At 37.5% G+C, this 22,891-nt stretch overlaps 2 protein-coding genes across 3 annotated transcripts in view; both read right to left on the minus strand.

Annotated features, from left to right (window-relative positions):
• Positions 1-2,219: 2,219 nt before the first annotated feature.
• Positions 2,220-7,306, minus strand: ddx5 (DEAD (Asp-Glu-Ala-Asp) box helicase 5). Of its 2 annotated transcripts, none has more exons than XM_028455689.1 (13): positions 7,149-7,306; positions 6,320-6,503; positions 6,111-6,207; positions 5,871-6,004; positions 5,732-5,797; positions 5,335-5,476; positions 5,099-5,259; positions 4,842-5,014; positions 4,650-4,760; positions 4,488-4,549; positions 4,350-4,409; positions 3,003-3,224; positions 2,220-2,852 (listed from the first exon to the last, which is right to left on the minus strand). In XM_028455689.1, exons 1-13 carry the CDS (start codon positions 7,193-7,195, stop codon positions 2,536-2,538), a joined length of 1,776 nt encoding a protein of 591 aa, XP_028311490.1. In that variant the 5' UTR covers positions 7,196-7,306; the 3' UTR covers positions 2,220-2,535. The 2 variants fall into 2 exon arrangements, with proteins under 2 accessions (XP_028311490.1, XP_028311491.1); XM_028455690.1 differs by having other exon boundaries at positions 2,680-2,852; positions 2,990-3,224.
• Positions 7,307-13,550: 6,244 nt separating this feature from the next.
• Positions 13,551-22,891, minus strand: part of smurf2 (SMAD specific E3 ubiquitin protein ligase 2) — a 75,640-nt gene continuing 66,299 nt past the window's right edge. The window contains exons 13-19 of the mRNA XM_028455688.1: positions 21,689-21,792; positions 21,457-21,571; positions 20,540-20,718; positions 19,261-19,519; positions 18,986-19,187; positions 16,336-16,411; positions 13,551-13,767 (exon numbers count right to left, since the gene is read on the minus strand). Of these exons, the coding sequence (XP_028311489.1) occupies positions 13,668-13,767; positions 16,336-16,411; positions 18,986-19,187; positions 19,261-19,519; positions 20,540-20,718; positions 21,457-21,571; positions 21,689-21,792 (1,035 nt within the window). The 3' untranslated portion in view covers positions 13,551-13,667. The remainder of the gene's footprint in view (positions 13,768-16,335; positions 16,412-18,985; positions 19,188-19,260; positions 19,520-20,539; positions 20,719-21,456; positions 21,572-21,688; positions 21,793-22,891) is intronic.

A 22,891-nucleotide genomic window follows, 5' to 3' on the forward strand; every position in this document is an offset into this window, starting at 1 on the left:
CATCACACAAACAAACATTTGAGTTGCAAACCAAGGGTTGCTGACATCTGAAAGTACGCATCAAGTTTGAAATCAGTAAATAAAGGTCTGATGATATACTGTATATCGTGTGACAACTTAACGCTATATTAATATGCCACAATATGCCCTGAAAATCCACACAATTACACAAGATTGTTACAGTTTGTTCTTATATACCACCGATTGAGTTGGAAAAAGTCAAGTATTGTATATACGACTGTTCAGCCCTTCATCTGTGTTAAAGTGCAATGAATCACTCCATGTGCTCAACTCAACCAATCATTAAAAAGGTTTGAAATTTGAGGCTTTTTGTGATTAAAGGAATGTTTAAAATAATGTTGAAATCACACGTCTCCTTAGTGTGCTATACGGCAGCGATTTCCAACATTGACATCTTGTGTAACCCTTGACCTATTGTCAACTTATATACACCTTATACAAGTAGACCCTCTCGTCAGAGCAGGCTGCACTTTAAAACATTTCCATGTCAGTATTAAGCAACAGCAGTGTTTACACTGACATTTGAGCATTTTGGATATAAATCTGTCTTACTTGTACCAAAAAATGTCTACTATAATTGCTGTGCTCCACATATATTGTATATTATTTTAAAAAGAATAGAAGTTATTTGGTTTATGTTTCAGTGCGGCCTTGTCTTGCCTGAAGCATCAGTGTTGTGTAATTGATCCAAAACTAAACCTGTTAGTAACCAACAGACACAATACAGTTCTTGTGTTTAAGTTCTTTAGTTTTTGAAGCCATCTCTTATCATTTCTAAGTCAATAATTTACCTTACATTATTTAATAAGTTGTAGTGGTTTTGTGGGACGTATTTATTAAGTAGTTTGAATTGAGTAGATCCCACAGGATAGAGGTTACTATAGCAACAACACATCAGTAGGGTAAAACTAAACTAACGACGGTCTAAACCCAGCTCTCGTTCCCTATTGGTGACATTATTTGGGCAGGTAGGAGGGAGAGTTCCAGAAGGATAAATGTTTTTGTTTAACCTGGAATACGAGCAGAAGGGAAACAGTAAATTTGTAGATTTTTAGTCACTGGAAAAAAAACAAACCTGAAGATTGCTTGGATATCATTTGATCCAAAGGTCTTGATCTTAATACTAACGGCTCAGATTGTCCATCCGGAGGAAACATCAGATTCAAAGACATGGTTTCTTACCTTTGAGGGCTGATGGTTTGCATGTTCTCTTCAGTCGTCCACATCACCACGCTGTACTTCAGCGGACTCCCATTGGGAGGTTCCCACTGGTGTCATTTGACTGAATGTGTTCCTTTGACCAAATTAAAGTTACTTAAAAGTTCCAAAAAAAAAAAAAACACTTTAAGGGCATGTCTTCTCCAGTATACAACAATGGAACTTGGAAGTGTAAACTCCATAGACCTTTATATAGGTCTAGAACAGCTTCCCACGTTTTGTTGTGTGAACCCCATTACTCAAAGTTGGCTGTGAACTCTTTTGCAACTAGAGAAAGTGTTTAGAAGTTCCTGACATTCTACATCTAAAATTTTACTTCAGAGATGCAACTAGTAAAATGAAGTAATGAACTTCCCCCTAGTGTTCATTGATAACATTACAGATGTTATCAAGATTTTTTAGATGTTTGATAACCATCAACATATTGGTATGGATTCTGGAGAAGATTATAAAAAAAAAAAAATTAACCAATTTTTTCCCTCACAATTACTCATGTAAAAGAATATATTCATACATTTTTAAACTAGCAATACAACATTTATCAGCTTACACTTAGCTCTGATTGGGAACCAGTGGTTTAGGATGCGATAACAGCTAGAATCCAATAAAAATCTTTTTTTTTTTTTTTTTTTATTTAAAACTATAATTAGAAGACTTTTTGAGCAGTTATGAAGACAGTTATCAGTTTTTCCGTCAATGATACAACACCCTCCCTCCTCTTTTATTACAGAAGTAGTACACCATCTAGTGTCCAAATGGGAAAAGATAAATTTAAAAAAAAAAAAAAACACTTAATATTGTATAAGCAGCAACCAAGATACAAGTTTTTCATCTACTAAACATTTGGTATCTGAATTAACTAATTTATCTATGACAGTTGGAACATGATCAAGTGAAAAAATTAGGTTATTCTAGTTTAATTTTGTTGATGTGTTTTAAGTAGTTACATTCAAAAACTTAAAAAAAATAAAGTACAATGATTTGTTTCAGGGGGTTTATTTAAAGATCATGCAGTGCACTTTGAACGTGGAGCAATACAAAGCTTACACATGAAAACCAATACATAAAGTAAATTAACTAGTACAAAACTTAAGGAATGTAACAAATTAAATATAAAGGGAAAAAAAAAAAAAAAAAAAAAAAAAACGAGTGCACAACACCACTGTTGCTGCACTGCTGATCTTAAAAGCTGAATAGATGTTTAAACTGTAACCCCGCTGTGTAAATACAAAAATCTGAACACAGAGAACCTAAAAAGAAAAAAAGCAATAAATTACTTTTTAAGTGTTGATGTATTCATTGGGGGAACTGAGGAGGCATGGCAAAGGACGGCTGCTGCGTCTGGGGGAATGAGAACTGATGAGTTGTACCGTTCTGTGCAGCAGGCTGAAAGCTGTTTTGGGCTCCGAAGGCCCCAGACTGACTGTTGCCATAGTTGGACTGTCCATTGCCATTGTAGCTTCCATTTCCTCCATAGCCTCCATTCTGAGAGTTGGCCCCATAGGCCTTGTTCGGTCCATTATCAAAGCTTCTACCATTATCCCTGTACCCGCTGAAGTCACGTCTATACCGATCCCGACGGTCGAAATCACCTCTGCCACCTCTTGAACGACCTGAAAACCATAAGCAGGCATTAAGAGTAGGAAATTAATGCCATAGCACTGAAACATTGTGATGAGTGTTCCACTTCTTAGAAGAGACCAGTAAAGAAAGCATAGCTGCTTACTACAGCACATATTTTGTATCTCACCAATTGGATTTACCTCCTCTGTCTTGGGCCATCTGGAGGAGTTTTGGGTTGATGGCTTGATTGGCCTCGCGGAGCACGGAGACCAGGTCACTAGCCTGCCTCATGTTGTTGGGAGTGAAGAAGGTGTAGGCTGTGCCAGTCTTTTGGCTACGTGCGGTTCTGCCAATGCGGTGAATATAGTCCTCAGAGTTGTTGGGGTAGTCAAAGTTGATGACAAATTTCACGTCTTCAACATCTGTAAGATTGCGTTGCGAAGTGGCAAAAAGAAAGGCGACGGCACAAGTGGTTGTGCGTCAGTGCCACCACGACAACCAGATCAAAACAAAAGCCAGTTAGAACACACGAGGTGCAATATCTAATCCCAACGTCACTTAAGACGTTCATTACAACAAAACATCCTTGTGAAAAATGCAGCTGGAAAAGAACCATCGCACTTCAGCATTTGGTCCAGTTCACAAACTTCTTTAATTTCCATTGTTGAACCATCTTAAGGGGGGGAACCAGTGCAGCCATACCGCTGGAGAATTAACTGCTAGTCCATTTCCCTTGTAGCGTACTCCCAAAAATTCTGAAGGATTATGTCTATACTATTGTGCACAGCTTTACTAACATTTCCTTTTCCTCTTATACACATGAACACCCCCCCAAACATGGTTCACTTGATCAAAGGGTCTCTCGTTGGCAGGTCTCGACATGACTTTGAAACGCAGGCGAGGGAGGAATTAAACTTGGATTTTGTCCTTAGTGTCCGGCTATCATGTCCCACTGTCACCAAAAGCGCCAGTAGCCATATCATTACAGAGGTGAAGGTAAGACTGATCGGAGACTGCTCGTCAGACAGATGTTTAGGAAACTGCAAAAACTTTGTCACCCATGCCTCACACGTGTGCATAACAGAGGATCTAACTGATCTGACTTACAGTCTGCTGCACAATGATACATGCAAGACAACTGAATAGTGTAGCTGGGCTTTGAGCCAAGGACAGTTAGAGCCTGGGTGAGTGAAAGCAGTCCAAACCATTGCCAGAGAACAGACGAACATATGGGGAGAGGAACTGTAGCCAGCTCTCAAGTTGCCCCATTTTTTTTTTGGCAGGCCAGCACGTTCTGCTGCATTTAGCCCAGTCACCTCTGTACATCTGCATGACTGGGAGACCCGTGCCTCACCAGTCAGGACACCTCCAAGAATCCTCCATTTCCCTCTGGAAACCTGGGCTTGTCATGCCAAGGCCCTGCCACATAGACTGCTCCTTCAGGCCAGGGGAGAAACTCAGAGAAAAGCAGAAGAGTTAAAGAAAGCAATAGACTTTCTTTTATAAAATACAAAAACAGAGAAATGCAGTTCAAGGAGGATACTGACCTAAACCTCGGGAAGCAACATCTGTCGCGATTAGGATCGGGGCCTTTCCGTACTTGAATTCTAGTTGAGGGGGGTAAGAAAAGTCAGTTATTCTTAACTCTCTCACTTGTGCTTTTTGACTCATTTATTTACACTTACCATTCAGGACCCAGTCTCTTTCTTGTTGGCTTTTATCCCCATGAATACCCATTGCTGGCCACCTAAAGTGAAAAAAGAAAGGGGGGGGGGTGAAGGGTGAATTTAGACTAATTACAACTTATTGTTTGGGTCAGCACAGCAAGAATTAGAGGAAGCACTTACCCATCTCTCCTCATCCTCCTGGTCAAATCATCACATCGTTTCTTCGTCTCACAAAAGATGATAGTCTTGTTCTCCTTCTCACTCATTATTTCTTCAAGGAGCCGGATGAGCCTAAAAATAAAATTATATTCAATGAGCTGATGTGAAAATTTTGCAAAGCAGACCAAGACACAATTTGTACTCATCACTCACTTGTCCTCTTTCTCGCCATCATTACACACATCCACAATCTGCAGGATGTTGTGGTTTGCGCTCAGCTGCAGTGCACCAACATTGATCTGGACATACTCCTTCAGAAAGTCCTCTGCCAGCTGGCGAACTTCTTTGGGCCAAGTAGCACTCCACATCAAAGTCTGACGGTCGGGCTGTAACAAAGCAGTTATTGACCGTTTAGCAATTTGTTTAAAAATAAATAAAACTGCCTCATTTAATTTATTTGTTAAACTCACTCTGATCTGGTCAACAATTTTGCGAATCTGTGGTTCAAAGCCCATGTCCAACATTCTGTCAGCCTCATCAAGCACGAGGTAAGTGCAACGACGAAGATTTGTCTTTCCAGACTCAAGAAAGTCTATGAGTCTACCAGGGGTGGCAATGCAGATCTCCACACCTGTGAGCAATAAAATTGATATGAATTCACTTGGAAAAGCAGACAGCAGTGATACCCATTGAGTAAAAGATGTACCTCTTTCCAGGTCACGAATCTGTGGTCCCTTTGGCGCTCCACCATAAATACAAGTAGACTTAAGGCGAGATGCTCTGCCGTATTCAGCAGCAACTTGTTGCACCTGCTGGGCCAGCTCACGCGTTGGGGCGAGCACCAAGCACTGAAGAAAAGATTGAACATTTGAACAGCATTACTTTCAAATGAGTATCTTGTGACTTAGTCATGTTGTAAAACAGAGTGTTTAATACTTTGTGATTAACTTTAGAACTTCTGTCTAACAACTGTAATTAAGTTACTAATAGTATTTACTTGACATTAAATGACTGCTATTAAACCAAAAGGTATATGCCACTATGAACTAGTCAGGGAAGCCCCGAGACAGTCAAAGGAAATAGTCACTCGTTTTCAAACTTACGATTGGACCATCTCCACGTTCCAAAAACGGCTGGTGGTTGATGTGCACGATAGCAGGAAGCAAGTACTGTGGACAAAAAAAACTGATAATTACTAAAAGCTTTTTCTGAACAGATAGGTAGCCAAACAAGTCAACTTACAGAAAGAGTTTTGCCAGAGCCAGTCTGTGCAATGCCAACCATGTCCTTGCCGCTTAAAGCAAGGGGCCATCCCTGAGCTTGGATGGGGGTTGGTTCGGTCCAGTTTTGTTTGTTGATCACATCCATCACATAAGCTGAACAACAAGTGTTAATTATTATACATAGTCAAACATTTATCAGTAGGAGAAATTACAGTTGATTCACATTTACTTTTTATTACAAACAGATAATCAAACTTACAGGGAAAGCCAGCTTCATGAAAGTTCATAATGGGATTTGGGCAGTCTCTTCCTTTCACTGTTACAGTCTTGGCTCTCCTGAACTGCTCAACCTCTTGCTGAAAAGGCAGGGAGGGGGGGAAAAAATAGTCAAGTTTATGAAAGGACTTGTTGCGTAACAATACCACGTGCGGAAGCTAGCACGTGCATTACGTAATGCACTAGACGTACTGGTGAACGCCGAGACACGTCAGGGTGTTGCTGGTAGAAGTTTTTCTCAAACTTGGGGAGCTCGTCCAGGTTCCAGTGCTTCTTTCTCAGCCTTTCGCCGGGATTCCCGAACTTTGAGCCTCCGCCGCCACCTCCACCACCGCCGCCGCGGTGTCCTCCAAACCGTGGAGGTCCGCCACCATATCTGCGAACAAAGCGAATAAAATTTCAAACCACCACATGTAACAAATATTGAGAAACGAGAATTATAAGGGTGTATTAGACGTGTCTCAAAAACATCCCTCCGTATTAATCAGTGTCATATATTTTCCAACCAGCAGAGGAACAATGGAAAACAGCCGGCATTTTGTCTCTGCATCACTCCGCCACATGGCGAGACGCCGACTAGCCAGCTGTATTAGCATTAGCCAACTAGCTAACCGCACCGGCATTAGAAGATATGGAAACTTGGTGTAGAAACACTTAATTTGTACTCCTAACATGCGAAATATGTATATTACTGGATAAAGAATCACTCAATAATGGTGGGAATTAGAAATTGCGGTTGTAAATAAATAATAAAAGAAAGTTAGCTTGAAGCTAACTAGGCCGGTATAGTCGAGGCCTTGATCAGCGCATCAAAACTGACTTCCGCTAACAAAAAAAACCCCGTTGATTAACTACTGGTTTAGAATATGCCCCGACCTAATAACACATTTCATCACTACAAACGGCTAAAAACACCAGCTACGTTTTCATTTCTACGGTTTGGTTTTTTAGGGCCATTCGTACGGCTTAACACAACAGGGTGGGAAAAAAAAAACTCCATCTCAGAATAAAAAGCACTTACCCTCTATCACGGTCCCGGCCGCGATCTCTGTCTGAATATCCAGGCATTTTGTAAACGAAAAAGTGGTATAAATAAAATAAATACGACGTGAGTTTTACGATGTACTCGCTGCTTCGACCGGTAGACGAAGCTGAAATGCCGGTAAAGTAGAAATGAGGCCCGGCTCTTATACTGAAACGCAACCCCTCCTTTCTCTGTAGTCCTCCGCAACAAAGAGGTTTAGAAATCGTCGAGAAAACAACCTAGAGCCTTTATCTCTTTTATTTGTTTGTGTAAATTATTCTTTAACTTACAAATAAGATATTGAACATGTGTATTTTGGGGTTTAGATAATTATTGTCACTACTTATCATTATTTAGGTCGGATCTTTGTTGGCGGATGATTATGTACGAGACTGAAACTGGTGATGCGGTCAGGACACTTCCGATGATTACAGTAAGTGACGTCATCTGTGATTTTTAATTTTTTTCCTTTGATGTTGATGACGAAATTGAAAAAATGAATTGATTTTTGATAACTTTCTAAAAAATATTTGAAATAGTTCTGGTTTTTGGCCCCATGTTTTAAGAACTACATTTCACTCATTTTCCAGGATAAATGAATGCTTTACTTCTTAATGAGAAAAACGCTATAAAAAAAAAAGCTGCCATGTTAATCATACCAATCAATTTGTGTTTAATGCCATTCACACAAACATTCATGACATCCCATTATTCATCTTTTGAGAATTATGCCCACCTTTTATGTGCTGTGAGGATTTAATGGATTATTTATTGAAAATTTTACTTTTTTGTGACGTTTAGTTCCACACACACACCCCTCTGTCCGACTATACTGTACAACATTTTGCTCAGATTACTATAAAAACAATTTTAGACCATAATAATGGTATTAATAAGTGATAACAACACAGTTTAAATAATCTCATTTTGTCATCTCCAACTGGAGACAAACATTACTAAACCCCATTTTTTATGCTTTGTTAATTTTACACTCTTTCTCTCTCAAGTACCCCCTTTAGTGCCATCACGTACCCCTAGGGATACACTTACCTCCTTTTGAGAAACACTGACCTACTGTGTACTTCTTTTTGTGTTTCTGAAGATTTTTTGTTTTGTCTAAAATAAGTGCAAGATTGTGTAAAGTTTCATTCTCAGAGCGATTTAAAAGTATGGTTGAAAATGTAAAAAAAAGTGTTGTTCTTTAAAATCCAGTTTTTAAGGCTAATGGTAATATTAGCCCACTGTTAATGCTAGGCTAATGACAATGCTGAGTTAATGCTATTGCTGGGTTAATGCTAATGCTAGGCTAATGTTATTGCTAGGCTAATACTATTGTTAGGCTTATGCTACTGTCAGGTTACTGCTAATGCTAGGCAAATGTTAATGTTAACCCAATGCTAATGCTAGGCTAATCATAATGCTAGGTTAATGCTTGGCTAATGCTAATGCCATGTTACTGATAATGCTAGGCTATTGTTAATGTTAACCTAATGCTAATGCCAGGCTAATCATAATGCTAGGTTAATGCTATTGCTAGGTTATGCTATTGTTAGGTTAATGCTAATGCCGGGTTACTGCTAATGCTAGGCTAATGTTAATGTTAACCCAATGATAATGCTAGGCTAATCATAATGCTAGTGGGGTGGCAGTACCTCAGTCCGTAGAGACGGGTTGGAAACCGGAGGGTGGCCGGTTCAAGTCCCAATGCGGACCAAAATACAGAAGTTGTTCTGGTAGCTGGAGAGATGCCAGGGCACTTCTCGAGCACTGTCGAGGTGCCCTTGAGCAAGGCACCAAACCCCAACACTGCTCTGGTGCGCTCCCTTCATTGTAAAAGCAGCCCCACTCTGACATGTCCACAGGTCCTGTTTGTGCATGTGTGTGATTCAGGCCTATGTGTGTGAGAAGCATGTCCCTAAAAATAACAGTGCAATGTAATTTCCCTTCAGGGATTAATAAAGTAATTCAAATTCAAAATAGGCTAATGTTATTGCTAGGTTAATGCTAATGCCAGGTTCTTGTTAATGCTAGGCTAATGTTAATGTTAGCCCTATACTAATGCTAGGGAAATGCTAATGCTAGGTTAATGCTATTGCTAGGTTAATGTTATTGCTTGGCTAATGCTATTGCTAGGCTAATGCTAAATCATTTTAAATGCAATATCTCAGCTGTCTTTCCACCATTTTGCACCAAATTCACTCAGACCAAACCAAACCCTATCCCCAACATTGGGATACACGACCTTGGGTTACCGATCCTGGCCACTTCTTCGGACCCTACGACACCACTTGCGGCTTTAATTATAATTTCAAAAATGTGTTACTGTCATAATGGTAATGAAATTTTAAGCAAGTTTAGATAATTGACTTTAGAATTGTAATTGCCATAAAAACTATATGAGAATTGTCAATTGTAATTTAACGCGAAACTGGAGAACTATATGTTACAGTTTTACACACATGTAGTGAACAATTATTAAACTATGTATAGTATCAAGTTTTCCTACATTTTAAAAATATTGAAATCGACACCAAAAATAACAAAACCTATTCTTTCATTGATTAGGAAGCCTAACATGGTAACCAATAGACAGGAACGGAAATAGATGATAGATATTTGTTTTTAGTGTATTTTACACCTGATTTAAGACCAGTTATCTTAAGAGATGCTAACAGAAAGCTAACACAAGAGGAAATGGAACTTTTAGGTTATTTGTTTCAGGCTCAGTAATTGTGATTAAGTGTAATTGAACTTTTAGTAATTGTAATTGACTTTCTGAGGATAAAAAATGATTGTAATTTAATTGTAATGGGAAAAAAATGCTGGTCACTGTAATCGTTATTGAATTGTGATTGAACATGGACAATTGCAGACTTAACTGTACACACCTGTCACATGCCCAATCATTGGCGCAGCCCACAGGACTATGCAGAGAGATCGTTGGAAAAGAAAACACTTTTTTGTACAAGGCTTTACAATGTTAGGCAAAAGGCAAGTTTAATTAGAACTAAATACACACAAAAATAAAAATACTCTTACAAAATAATAGTGTTAACATACATACATACATACATACATCAAATTGCATCAGTCAGGTATGAGAAATAATGTCCCGCTAGAGGATCATGCTAATTCGCACCACAACAAAAAAAAGAAAAGAAGAAAAAAGCGACGTCTTTTGACTTGTATAGTGTAAAGTGGAGTTGATTGGGAGGCAGCTACGGGACTCTGCTGAGTGATGGAAAGTAGGAAAAGGCAGTGAGGCCATCTGCTTCTGGACTGAATGAAAGGAGATCATCACCATCAAAACGCACACACCACGACCTTCTCCTGTAGTACGTACTGTATGCTATTCCTCTTTTCTACTTAAGTTAAAGATAAATTACAGTTTGTTTGATCCACACATATGAACATTTTCTCATTACTGTACAAAAGCACCATCTGAGGCCACTTTTCACTTTGCATACGTCTGACGGTTTTGAAACTAACGTTTGTTTTCTTAACGTACGCAAAGAACAGTCCACGGTCGTAGAGATTGCATGACAGGCAGCATTTTTTTTTTCCTTTTTTTTTCAAAGAACATATTCAAACATTCAAGAGATACATTTTTAACCTTTTACAAAAAAAATCAAAAAAAAAAATCCCCTATTTCATAAATAAAAATCAGACTATACTGTGTCAGGGGAGGACAAACATAAGAAAGTTCCTTTCCAAACAAAACCACATTTATAAACATGCAAAAGTTGCTTTAAGTTAAACATCTGCTGTGGGCAATGAAATGCAATTTTAGACACCTCCCTCAAAATTAAAAAAACAAAAAAAAACAAAAGACCTTTATTAATATTTATAAAATTATCTGACAACATGAACTACATATGCCATCTCCTGAGAACGCAGCAAGGCAGAGATCTTGTTATTTTCTTGAAAATGTTAATTGCCACAAAAAGCATTAACATGAATATGCATTTTTAAAGGTACAATATGCAATGCCACTTTTTTTTTTTTTTGCATTAGGAGGCAGTGGTTAGTCACTCAACTGTTCTGTGTGTGGTCAGTCAGATTCTTAAAAAAAGACAAACCCAGAAAGATAAAGAAAAGGAAAGATAAAAAAAAAAAAAAAAAAGCCTGACGCTTATTTAAACGGGTCCAATAAGCCATTTTTAAAAACAGAGCTGATATTAAAAGAAGTCATTTGACTTATTAGTAATAGTTTAGTGATCTAGGCTAGCACGCAGGAAATGTTCAGTTTCCATTCTTGGGTGTCAACAATGATTATTGACAACTTCTTCATCTTGTATTGGGCTAAAAATAAAATAAATACTGGTGATGTTTTACACCATCTTGTTGTGATTTACTTCAGAAAATCATTTTATCTCATAATCCCTTTTTAAATAAGCAGTATTATGAGATAAAATGCCCGAAGGTGATATGTGGCTGTTCTTTACTTACTTGTTTTATTTTCATAACTATTTAATAATGGAGTAAACGACTAATATTGTACATCATAAGCCTGTAAATAGAAAAAAAAATGTTAGGAGAAGGCAAAATATATTAATTAGCTCCACACAGTAAGGTAGTAAAGTTCTTTTGTTTATCACTAAGAATAGAAAAGACTCGACCTTTAGGGACTAATTTAGGTTTAATGTCATGGAACATGAACATGGCAACCAAAAGCCCACATGGGGGCATTAAAAAAAAACAAAACAGACAAACATTATCGCCAGAAGCTTTACTCCATATAACAGGGATCAGGGTTGGGGTCAATTATAATTGTAATCCCATAATTGATCATTAATTACAATTATGGCGTAATTATAATTGTAACTGTGATTTTAAAAAATCTGTTGCTGTCGTAATCGTAGTTAAATTGTAATCGAGTTCAGATAATTCACCTTAGTTAGTGTAATTGCAATGAAAATTCTATTAAAAATGTCAATTATATTTTAACGCAAAACTGGGGAACCATGTTACAGTTCTATGTACAGTTGTAAACATATGTAGTTAACAATTATTAAAATATATTTCATTACAACTTTTTCCACATTTTACCATTAGAAAAAATGAAATCGAGGTATACTAACACAAAAAAAAAGCTCAGATGTCCACACTAAAAATATTAAAACGTATAGTTTTATTGATTAGGAAGCGTAACAAGGTAACCAATAAATAGGAAAGAAATGAAATGACAGATATTTGTTTTTAGTGTATTTTACAGCTGATTTAGGACCTGTTATCATAGGACATGCTAACAGAAAGCTAACACAAGAGGTAGGTTAACTTTTATTGAGTTATTTATTTCAGGCTCAGTAATTGTGATTAATTGTAATTGAACTTTAGTAATTGAGACCATAATTGCCTTTGTGAGGATAGAAAATATTTGTAATTTAATTGAAATTGGAAAAAAAATGCTGGTCACTGTAATCATAACTGAATATGGGTAATTAAAAACGTAATTGTAATAAAAAAATGTAATTGACCCCAACCCTGGTAGGGATTTTGTAAAAGTTCTGCACATTATTATCCATTCGTACATGATAGATTATGGCACTCTCAGGACATGGTGTGTTAATTATTTCCCCCTAAAAAAACTCATGTTTTTTTTTTTTTACACATTTGTGTTTATCATTGAAATAGTCACACTTGACATTCAAATGTTTCTTTTATCTTAACAAATAAAAAAAAAGGGGTAGAAGAAAGATTACAGCAATAAATTACATATATTATGTAGCATTTTTATTTGTTTCTTTCTTGATTTTCCCTGTGGTATAAAAATAACACGTTTCAAACTCTTCATTTATTCTACTCACTCTCAGGAGGACTGGGGGGGGGGTTTGGGAACGCAGCACTAAAGTTTGACCTGCGCTGACGAGAGAGCGCAGCTTCCCGCTCTTTGGACAAAAGTTTGTAAACAGTTGCACCTCCGTCTCTAATCTCGTCTTCCCAGGTTTCCATCCTTGGCATCACTGATGACCACAGTGTGACCGCGCAGAGGCAGCTCCAGTCAAAGCATCCAAATTTAGTGTTTCCAAGTAGTCGTGGTGACCGAAAGAAACCCTGCGTTCTTGCAAAATAAAAAAAAAACTCTGTGGCTTTTGAATTTCAGAGTGGACCGTGTGCTCTGTTGGAAAGACGGAGCGTTGCTACATGGGATATGTTTTTTTTGTTTGTTTTCTTTTATTCTTTTAAATGCTTAAATGAACTTAAAAAATAGGAAGAGAGTTCCACAAGTTAGTAAATAGTTATTAGCAGCTGAAGATCCTTTTTCAATAATAAAAAAAAATATATTAAGGATAGCTGGAGAGGTGTGAAAACCCCTCAGAGTCAGATGAGGACTTTTTTTTTTTAGGTTTGTTTTGCCTTCCCCACCATGTTTTAGCCTGGCCCGGAAGCAGTGTCGTACCCAACAGAATCAACCGCTGACCAAGGCCTGAATTTGTCGGAGTGGTCCAGTTTGTGGGGAGGGGGGTGGGTGGGGGTGGGATCTGTTTGTCTGTGAGCTCGGTCATCGCCTGTGACTCACTCCACAGCAAAACCACACGTCTCCTCGATGGCAGTGAGTAGTTTGTCGTACAGTTTGTCGTAGTGCTCGTAAGGAGGAATGTCGATCCGGTTGAAACTGGAGTGAAGAAGAAGAAAGAAAAGCGAAGAATTTAGGATCAAAGATTATTATTCCAAACAACAACCTGATGTTAATGACATCCAGGGGGGAAAGTAATGGATTACAAGTACTCATGTTACTGTAATTGAGTTGTTTTTATGGGTATTTTTTTAAGTAAATTTTTAAATCTGTTATTTTACTTGTACTTAAGTACATTTTAAGAGAAGTAAAGTAATTTATTACATTTCTACACCCAACCATTACCGAGTACGAGAGTTGTTGAAAAAAATTAATTCGGCAATATATCGCGATATAAAGTCACGCGATTCTCGGATCGTTCAAAATGCATTTTTAAAATTTATTTATTTAAAATTTTACCTTTATTTAACCAGGAAAGTCTTTTCCACTGCAGGACACATTGTAACAGCACAAAGAAGTGCTGAAACCTGGGCATGCTGATCAGCTTGTGTTTTTTCAATTAAATCTAAGAAGAAAGTACTAACTTTCTGCATTTATTTGTTGTTCTGGGCGTATACATCAGTTAAGTTGCACTAAAGTCATAGTTGGTTTAAAAGCCACAGGCAGATTGTATGTTATTTTAAGTTGTTGGCACATGGCATGTTAAAGCCAATGTTTTGAGTGTAAAATATGCCAATAAAATATATTTCATACATAATGTTCTCATGAAGATGTACACATTTACAGATTAGATGTTTCTTAAGTCTTAAAAAAATAATCGCAATACTTGACTTATACGTTAATATCGGGATGTATCGTGACCTACAGTATGTATCGGGATACGAATCGTATCGCCTGATGCCAGGCAATAAACCCCCCTAAAAATGATCAACGGACATTGTGAAACTACAAAGAAATGAAATGACAACAATCAAATAATCCATATGTTCTTAGTCGTGCTATTTCTAAACACGGCCCAGCCACTTTCTTTGGTTGTGGATTCTACATATTACTGTATGTTGTTACCCACATTTGGCATGGCACTGTTTTAGAGTTCATAAAGGTAGCTATACTTAGAGCCTGAGACTGTATTAGATTAGATTAGAAACTTATTTGCCACCAAGTATTGTATTTAACTTTGAATATTGCTTTTCTTTTTGTAATGTTTTGTGCAGTGCATATTTCCTCCTTACTTTCTTATTATTTTTTAATTTTATTTTTCTTCTTTCTTCTTCTTTTTACAAGCCTCCTGTGGACAGGTGTTGTAAATTTGCACACGTGCTAACACACTCAAAACAATACATCTGGGTTAGCAATGTAATTGTGATGTCCATATCAAATAAAGGGAATCAGGTTGCATGGTTTACACATACAGTACAGTGTAAAACATTACATTAAAACTACATACAAAAGCAAATACAAACGGCATTGACGTGATTTAAGCTTCCACAGAACAGACGTAGCAACAATTCACACATTAAACAAATACATTTTGAATTGAATTCATTGGTGTCATTTTATTTAAAAAATAATAGTACAAATCTTTTATTTTATACAGATATCTTTGTGGAAAATAAATTAAGTTCCAATGGTGTTAAATTTGGTCTCTTCCTTTTTAAGTTTATACATGAGATGTTTACTGTACGCAAGGGAACCGTGGCAATGATTTATTACCAAAAATAAAAGTTGGGGGTGAAAATATCTAGTAACTTTTACTTTGACTACTATTTAAAATTGAGCTACTTTTTACTTATACTTGAGTATTTTATGTATGGTCTTACTGGTACAATCTTGATCAAATAATACTTCTATTTGACTAGGATATATCAGCACTCTTTACACCTCTGATGGCATCACATAAAATAACAGATAACGTTAGTAAAATCTGCCTATTTTCAAGTTGAGGTTTGAGACCCCTGTTTTAAATGACAATATTAGTGACATTCTGAAAGCAATTGATTGCTTCCATAACAGACTGTGTCCTATCAACCGCAGAGTAACACAGAGTTCCTACAGCTTCAGTCAAATTCAATTCAAAACTTTTTAAGACTTTTTAATGCCATTTGAAATTCAATATAAGACTAACTTCACAGTCAACACAACTGGGGGGAAAAACACCACATTAATTACATAGGTTTAGGGTAACTTTTTTCCAGTGTCTAGTGCAAACCACCCAAAGTAAACACACAAAAAACACACTAAAATACTAAAAATTACTCTAAAAACATGCAAAATGACGACAAAAATAGCCAGAAATCTATAAAACAACAACACAAATACAAACAATAAAAAAGCATGAAGACAAATCTTCATTGGACAGGATTTTTTTGTTAAATTTACATTTCCCCATGTTGTTGAAAGTCCCGCTGCAACCACGTCACTGTTTTGTAGTTTGTTCCACTGTCGTGATTGCACAATGTGACGGTAAATTATACATTTAAAAAATGTTATCATTTATTTTGAAACGTGAGACTAATTACAATCATAAAATCATACTTATGTGTTAAAATTTAAGACTTTTGAAACATTGAATTAAGACATTTAAGGCCTTATTTTTAGATTCATGAATCTAATGCCTTTCAAGACATTTTAAGGATCTGCGAGAACCCTGTAAAACAACGTCCTCACCAGGTGTGGGCTTTGGGAAGGTTGTTGGTGCTGGCATCAATCTGGTGGATGGTGAAGAGTCGAGGACCTGCTGCTCCTGAACCACCAACAAAAAAAAAGAAAAGAAAAGCTTAAAGTACAACAAACCTTGTAAAAATGTTCTCTGTTCTGTTTGGGTACAAAAAAACAATCGTGTGTGGGTTTTCCACATCTAAATATTTACACAGATGAATAGTAAGAGCTCAGTTTGGGTGAGGAGTGGCGTTGAAGTGAACACGAGTAAATATAAACAGAAGTGAAAAATACTACGTGTGTTATCTTAGGCTACATTCCCCCTAATGTTCCCAGTGCTATAGCACAGCATTCTGGGAGATGGAGTCAGGATATATGCTACTGCCTCAGGGCGACTTTGTTTGCATGTTGTATATGTTTATATTGACGAATAAAGAGCAGGTTTTGAAACCGTTGTTTTCATGTTTGTGTCCAACAATAAACACATGGTTAGGTAGGTTAGTAATAATCCTGAAATAAGATACATTTTAAGATGCTTAAAACACATTAAACGTTGTTTACTGTAAACGGAAGATAAACAAGGGCTTTTTAATTCTCTCCTGAAACCTCACACAGCCACAACCCTCTAGCGTAGGCATAGGCAACTGGCGGCCCGGGGGCCACATGTGGCCCTTGGTCTAATTTTGTGCGGCCTCCCAAATCAAATCCCCACAAATTTTATTTCAAGAAGTTGGATGGAATATAAAGCCCAACGTAATACACAAAATAACTCCCCAAACACACAAATCGACAGCAAATTGCACAAAGTACACAATTTCTAAAATACATAAAATGACAACAAAGACAGACACGACAGCCACTTAAACAAACAAAACGACTGCAAAAACACAAAAAACAACAACATATTACAGAATAGCTACAAAGACACACAAATTGTCAACAAACAACAAAAATACATAAAGTGACCCCAAAAACGCACAAATCCACAACATAAATGCGAAAAAATGACAGAAAAATACACAAAATTACAACAAGAACAAAAAAAAATAACAAAAACACACATAATGACTAAAAAGTGACAAAAGCACAAAGACCAAAAAAAAAACCCTTTCCCCCTCTGTATTAATGCTCAGACCAATCATTATTCTAATGCTGACATACATGTTGATAATGTGGCCCTCAGAGTTGCCCATGTCTGCTCTACAGCAGTGGTTCCCAAACAGGGGTACGATTTAAAAATATTCGGAAAATGTTCCTCGATCTTTTTAAGGCTATTTTTTTTTTTGGACAAATTAACAGCACTATCGCTCAATAAAATACTATATTTTCATATAATTTATTGAAACAGGATAATTTTATGCTTTTTGTCACACAATATGTATATAACAACAATTAGCTGCATTTTACAAAGGAGACTTTATTTAAAGTAAACACATAAAAGTTGTAGTTTAACTAAATTCAACTTTAAATTCCACTCATTGTTTTGAATCTGTGGATTAAGCCTTAGAGAACCAATGTCAGAGACACATTTAGGGGTTTAGGAAATGATGGAGAGGGTATTTATGATATGAAGAGGGGGCACACATGGTTTGAAAAAAAATACGACAGGAATACACGGGACAAAAAATATTGGGAACCAGGGTTGGGGACAATTATAATTGCATAATTGAAAAAAAAAAAAAAAAAAAATACAATTATGGTGTAATTATAATTGAAATTGTACTTGAAAAAATGTGTTGCTGTTGTAATTGTAATTGAGTTTCGATAATTGACTTTGTAATTGTAATTGGCATGAAAATAAATAAAAACTCTATGTCTTACACATATCACATAGCACTCACTGCTCTAGGCCAGCCTTGTCCCTGCTTACAAAATACATGTGTGACCAACAAGGTCTCCTTAACAAGGAATTTAACACTTACTGAAGCCCCCCAATGGGCCCCCAATGGTTTCACACATGCACGACCTGGTCCGGCCTTGGCTGCCATTGTTCAACTGGCGTCCTTGTCTGCTCTACCTCATAAAGGGGGTTAATCCCAACATGTTAATCAGGGTTGGTTGTTGGATTCCATAGTTGTGCATTCCTCAGATGCCATAGTGAATAATACCTCTTCACACCCATACAGGTAGTAGGTATTACAACTGTTCAGCATGAATCATGGTCTGCTGTACCTCGTAAAGGGCAGTTTCATTTTTAAATTTTTATCATGGATTGGTTGTTATGAGCTGTGTTATGAAGGTTTTTTTTCTTTATAAAAAATAAATAAATCAAGGGGTATAGCCTTGATTTAAGCCTAACAAGGTGAGAAACAAATTAGATGACAGATAATTGTTTCAGTGTATTTTACAGTTGATTTAAGACATGTAGTAATTGAGAGCGTAATTGTAATTGACTTTCAGGGGTAAAAAAAAAAAATGATCGTAATTTAAAAAATGCTAGCCATCGTCATCATAATTTAATTGAAATTGAAAAATGTAATTGACCCCGACCCTGTTGGGAACCACTGTGTCTAGAGGAATGGTGGCCAATTGCCCTTGATGCAAGAGTACAGTTGACCAACCTCTGCGTCAGAGGTGCATACATCAGTTCTCAACTAAAGCACTGACGTCACTCACAGTGACTAGACCAGCGTGATGTGTGTAATGTTGTGTAACAGACCTTGTAAGGCCTTGAAGCCTTGGAGAGGGACCCTGGAAGAACCGGTGACAAACTGCAGCAGCCGCGCTCGTCGCTCCTCGTCGAAGGACTCCACAGCTTTCCAGAACCATTTGACGATGTTGCTTTCCGGGGTGCAGTGCTTGAGACGCGTGTTGGACTTCCAATCGTTGATGTCGATCTTCCCGAGACCGCAGACGATCAGCTGCAAGCAGGAAGCTCAGGGATCAGTGCGTGCTGCGTTTCACATGCTCAGACAGTGTGCGGCGTCGGCTTACCTCCAGCTCCTTCTCATCAAAGGCCTTGAGCAGGTGCTGTGGGATGACCTCGTTGAAGCCCTTCTGCAGAGCCAGGAACTGGGCCTCGATGCCTCGCAGGAAACGCCAGTTGACGTAAAGCCGCACGTATTCTTTCTTGGTGTCCTGAGTGACAGAGATGCTCTTTCCATTGGGCTTCAGCTCATGTTGGATGATTTCTCCATAAGCATTGTGTTCAACACAGAAGGTGTGGTCCAGCACACCGGTGATGTCATTGTCCCTGAGGAAGTAGGCTGCGAGTCAGTGTGCTTTACATTTTAACGCACGATGCACACACAAAAAAACAATTATAATTGTAATAGTGTAATTAATAAAAAAAATACCATTATGACGTAATTGTAATTAGAACTGTAATTTAAAAAACTTGTAATTGTAATTCAATTGTAATTGAGTTCAGATAATTCACTTTGTAATTGTAATTGCCATGAAAATTCAATAAAGATTGTCAACTATAATTTAACGCAAAACTGGGGAACCATGTTACAGTTCCATATAGAATTCTACACATTTTACCATTTCATTGATTAGGAAGCCTAACAAGGTAAACAATAGATAGGAAAAAATTAGATGATAGATCTTTGTTTTTAGTATATTTTACACCCATTATCATAAGAGATGCTAAAAGAAAGCTTGTCTTTTGATATTAAAGTTGTTTTTCTATCTCCTGTTTTCTGCTCCGTTTCAATTTTGTTTTGCCGTCTTGACCATGCCTTATTTTGTCTTGATTTTATTTTATTTACATTTTTTTCCTCTCCTTATTTGAAGTTTATTTGTTAAATTGCCTCAGTCTAAAGTGTATTAACTTCTGTTAATGTCGCTCTACTGTTGATACTATTATGTTTCGTTGTATTTGAAACTGTCCCAAATAAAAAGAAAGAAACAAATCAGTGAAAAGAAGACCTGATCAACATGTGATAAATAAAATTAACCCTCAAGCTTGTTTCTTTTCTGTAGTGGAGTAATTTATAGTCAATGTTATTCTGTGACGTAGAAGCTACACATGCCCTCTAGGAGGTGCTGTTACCAAATATACAAATATACAAATCCACCTAATCCTAGTCTGTACCAGGGTTGGAGTCAATTACATTTTAAAATTACAATTATGTCTTCAATTATCCATGTTTAGTTCCAATTTTTGTCAATTATGATTATGATGATAATTGACCCCATTCATTCCTGGTGTGTACCGTACTGAAAAGAAACATAGGCGTGTCAAATGGATTCAAACACAATCACATACAAGATCCAAACGAGGCTGTTGTGGAGGTCGGGGTCGACAGACTCCATGTCGTCCAGCGTGATGGGTTTACCCAGCAGCTGTTTGTAGAAAGGCAGAGTGAAGCCTCCGTCTATGTAGTGCCCGTGAAACACCGCCATGCCCATGATCCGGCCCACAAAGTGAAAGTAGGACAAGTGTTCCTGCAGGAGGACACAGCAGACCTGTCTCAGTAGGGCTGGGCAATATATCGGGATTCAAGATATATCAGTTTTCTATTTTGGCGATAAAGAAAATGACAATATCGCCTATATCGAGATATATCTATATTTTTTAAACTTGTTTTTTTTTATACAATCACACAGTAGAAATCACATCATACAAGTATTTAATATGATCCATTGAGTACAGTCAAACAGTGTCCTTCTTTACAATTTTTCCATATTTCTGATATATACTGTATATATTTGAGTGCATTCTATCCCAGACCTTCATCTAAACAAGACACACTATAGAACTCACTCACACATGCTGTCCCTTAGAGGAGAAAAAAGCCAAAAGTGGAACATATTGTGGAGCTGTTTGTTAATAAATGAGCCTGTGTGGCATTTAGCATCAGCAAATTTAACCCAGATTGTCTTTCTGGTCAGACTTTATTGAATTAAGAATATCGAGATCGTATATCGTCATTTTGAGAAAAAATATTGAGATGGTCCATATTGCCCTGCTGTAATATACCCTGTATATATTATACTATATTAATATTATATATGAATAATAATTAAGTTCCACTTGTGCAAGATTTGGTCTCTTCCTTTTTAAGTTTATACATGAGATGTTTACTGTGTTCAAGGGAACCATGGCAAGATTTATTACCAAAAATAAACATGGGGGGGTGAAAGGAACTTTCTAATGTGGAACGTTTTCTCTCAAATACTCACTGGATTGACAGCAGAGTCTGGATTAATCTGTAATGTGTAGATATCGTCTCGGGAGTATTGGAACAGGCCGTAGTACGGGTTCAACATCTCATGAGACAACAGATAGAGCCACTCCCTGCACAGAGGACATGTCCAGGTTACACCCACTTCAACGCTGATATACACATGTATAGAGCAGGCAAAGAGAAGAACAGGAAATATATGTAGAGTACAACGTGTTGTGTTTCTTCACCTGGCCACTCCTCCATAGTCGAGCCCCTCTTCACCTCGAAACTTCACCATCAGCCTCTTCCATAGATCCTTCGGCCTCATCTTCATCACCTGTCGATACGATTCCTGTGGCAAGGCAAGCGCATTTCATACATAAGCCAATTCAATGTGCTTCACATGATCAGAAAGTGCAACAGAAAACATTCAACAGCTTAAAAATAAATGAGAATATTAAAATCAGCAATAAAAACATTAAATAAACAACAGCATGATTAAAAGTCTCTCTCTCAGTCAGAAGCAGTACAGAAAAAAAGTGTCTTTAACTTGGATTTAAAAAGGTTCACATTGGATGCTGACTTCAGTTTGTTCCACTTCTTTGCAGCATAACAACTAAAAGCAGTGTCACCATGTTTGATGTGAACTTTGGCAACAAATAAATGTAGGGAAAAGTCCTTTTTACCTCGGCCAAGGAGGTCATATTTTCACCAGCATTTATTTATTTGTTTGTTTGTCTGTTTGCAGGATTACGTCTAAAGCACTTAAAGCTGCAGTACGTAGAATCGTGAGACATGGAATGAACCACGTTCCCCGCACCCCTTCCCTCTCTGTTTTGAATTCAACGGTATTCTCGTAAACACGTACAACTGTGGAGCACTTAGCGACTTTCTTCTCAATAGCGACTAGTGATAAATGTAGGGACTTTATCTTGTGTTATTGGAGAGTTTTCTGATGTTTTAGAAACTCTGACATGAAAGCATGTATCACTCTGTAGTTACTGTCCTGAACAGCTCCTCATCCGCCACACAGTTCACACAGGCGATCCAGCAGTAGGTCAGAGCAGACCTACACCATTCTGCATCCAGACTGCAAATTAATTGCATCTGTTCTCTTCATCTTGGAAATGCTTCTCTTAGGTTTACATGTGATTTATTCCGCGTCTGTTATCACTCTCTCTCTGACACCAGTATGTGGCGCGGACAGCGCTGGGGTCACAGAGGTCCACTTTGAGTTTGTGCGGACCTTTGTGGAGTCCAAATATGTTTGGTCCTTTAAACTGTTGCTTCTCCACGTTGGTCTTCCTTTTTCTGTTTACTTTTCCGTGTAATTGTTGTGTCTCACGCCGCGATGGGGACTTTTCCTGCTGGAAGGTCCACCATTGCACTTTTACTATTGATGGTACGTGAACACGCATCGACTTCAGTCGAGCAGTCAATAGTAATGCCCA

This window comes from Gouania willdenowi, chromosome 8 (genome assembly GCF_900634775.1).
Source record: "Gouania willdenowi chromosome 8, fGouWil2.1, whole genome shotgun sequence".
Taxonomy (NCBI): Eukaryota; Metazoa; Chordata; class Actinopteri; order Blenniiformes; family Gobiesocidae; genus Gouania; species Gouania willdenowi.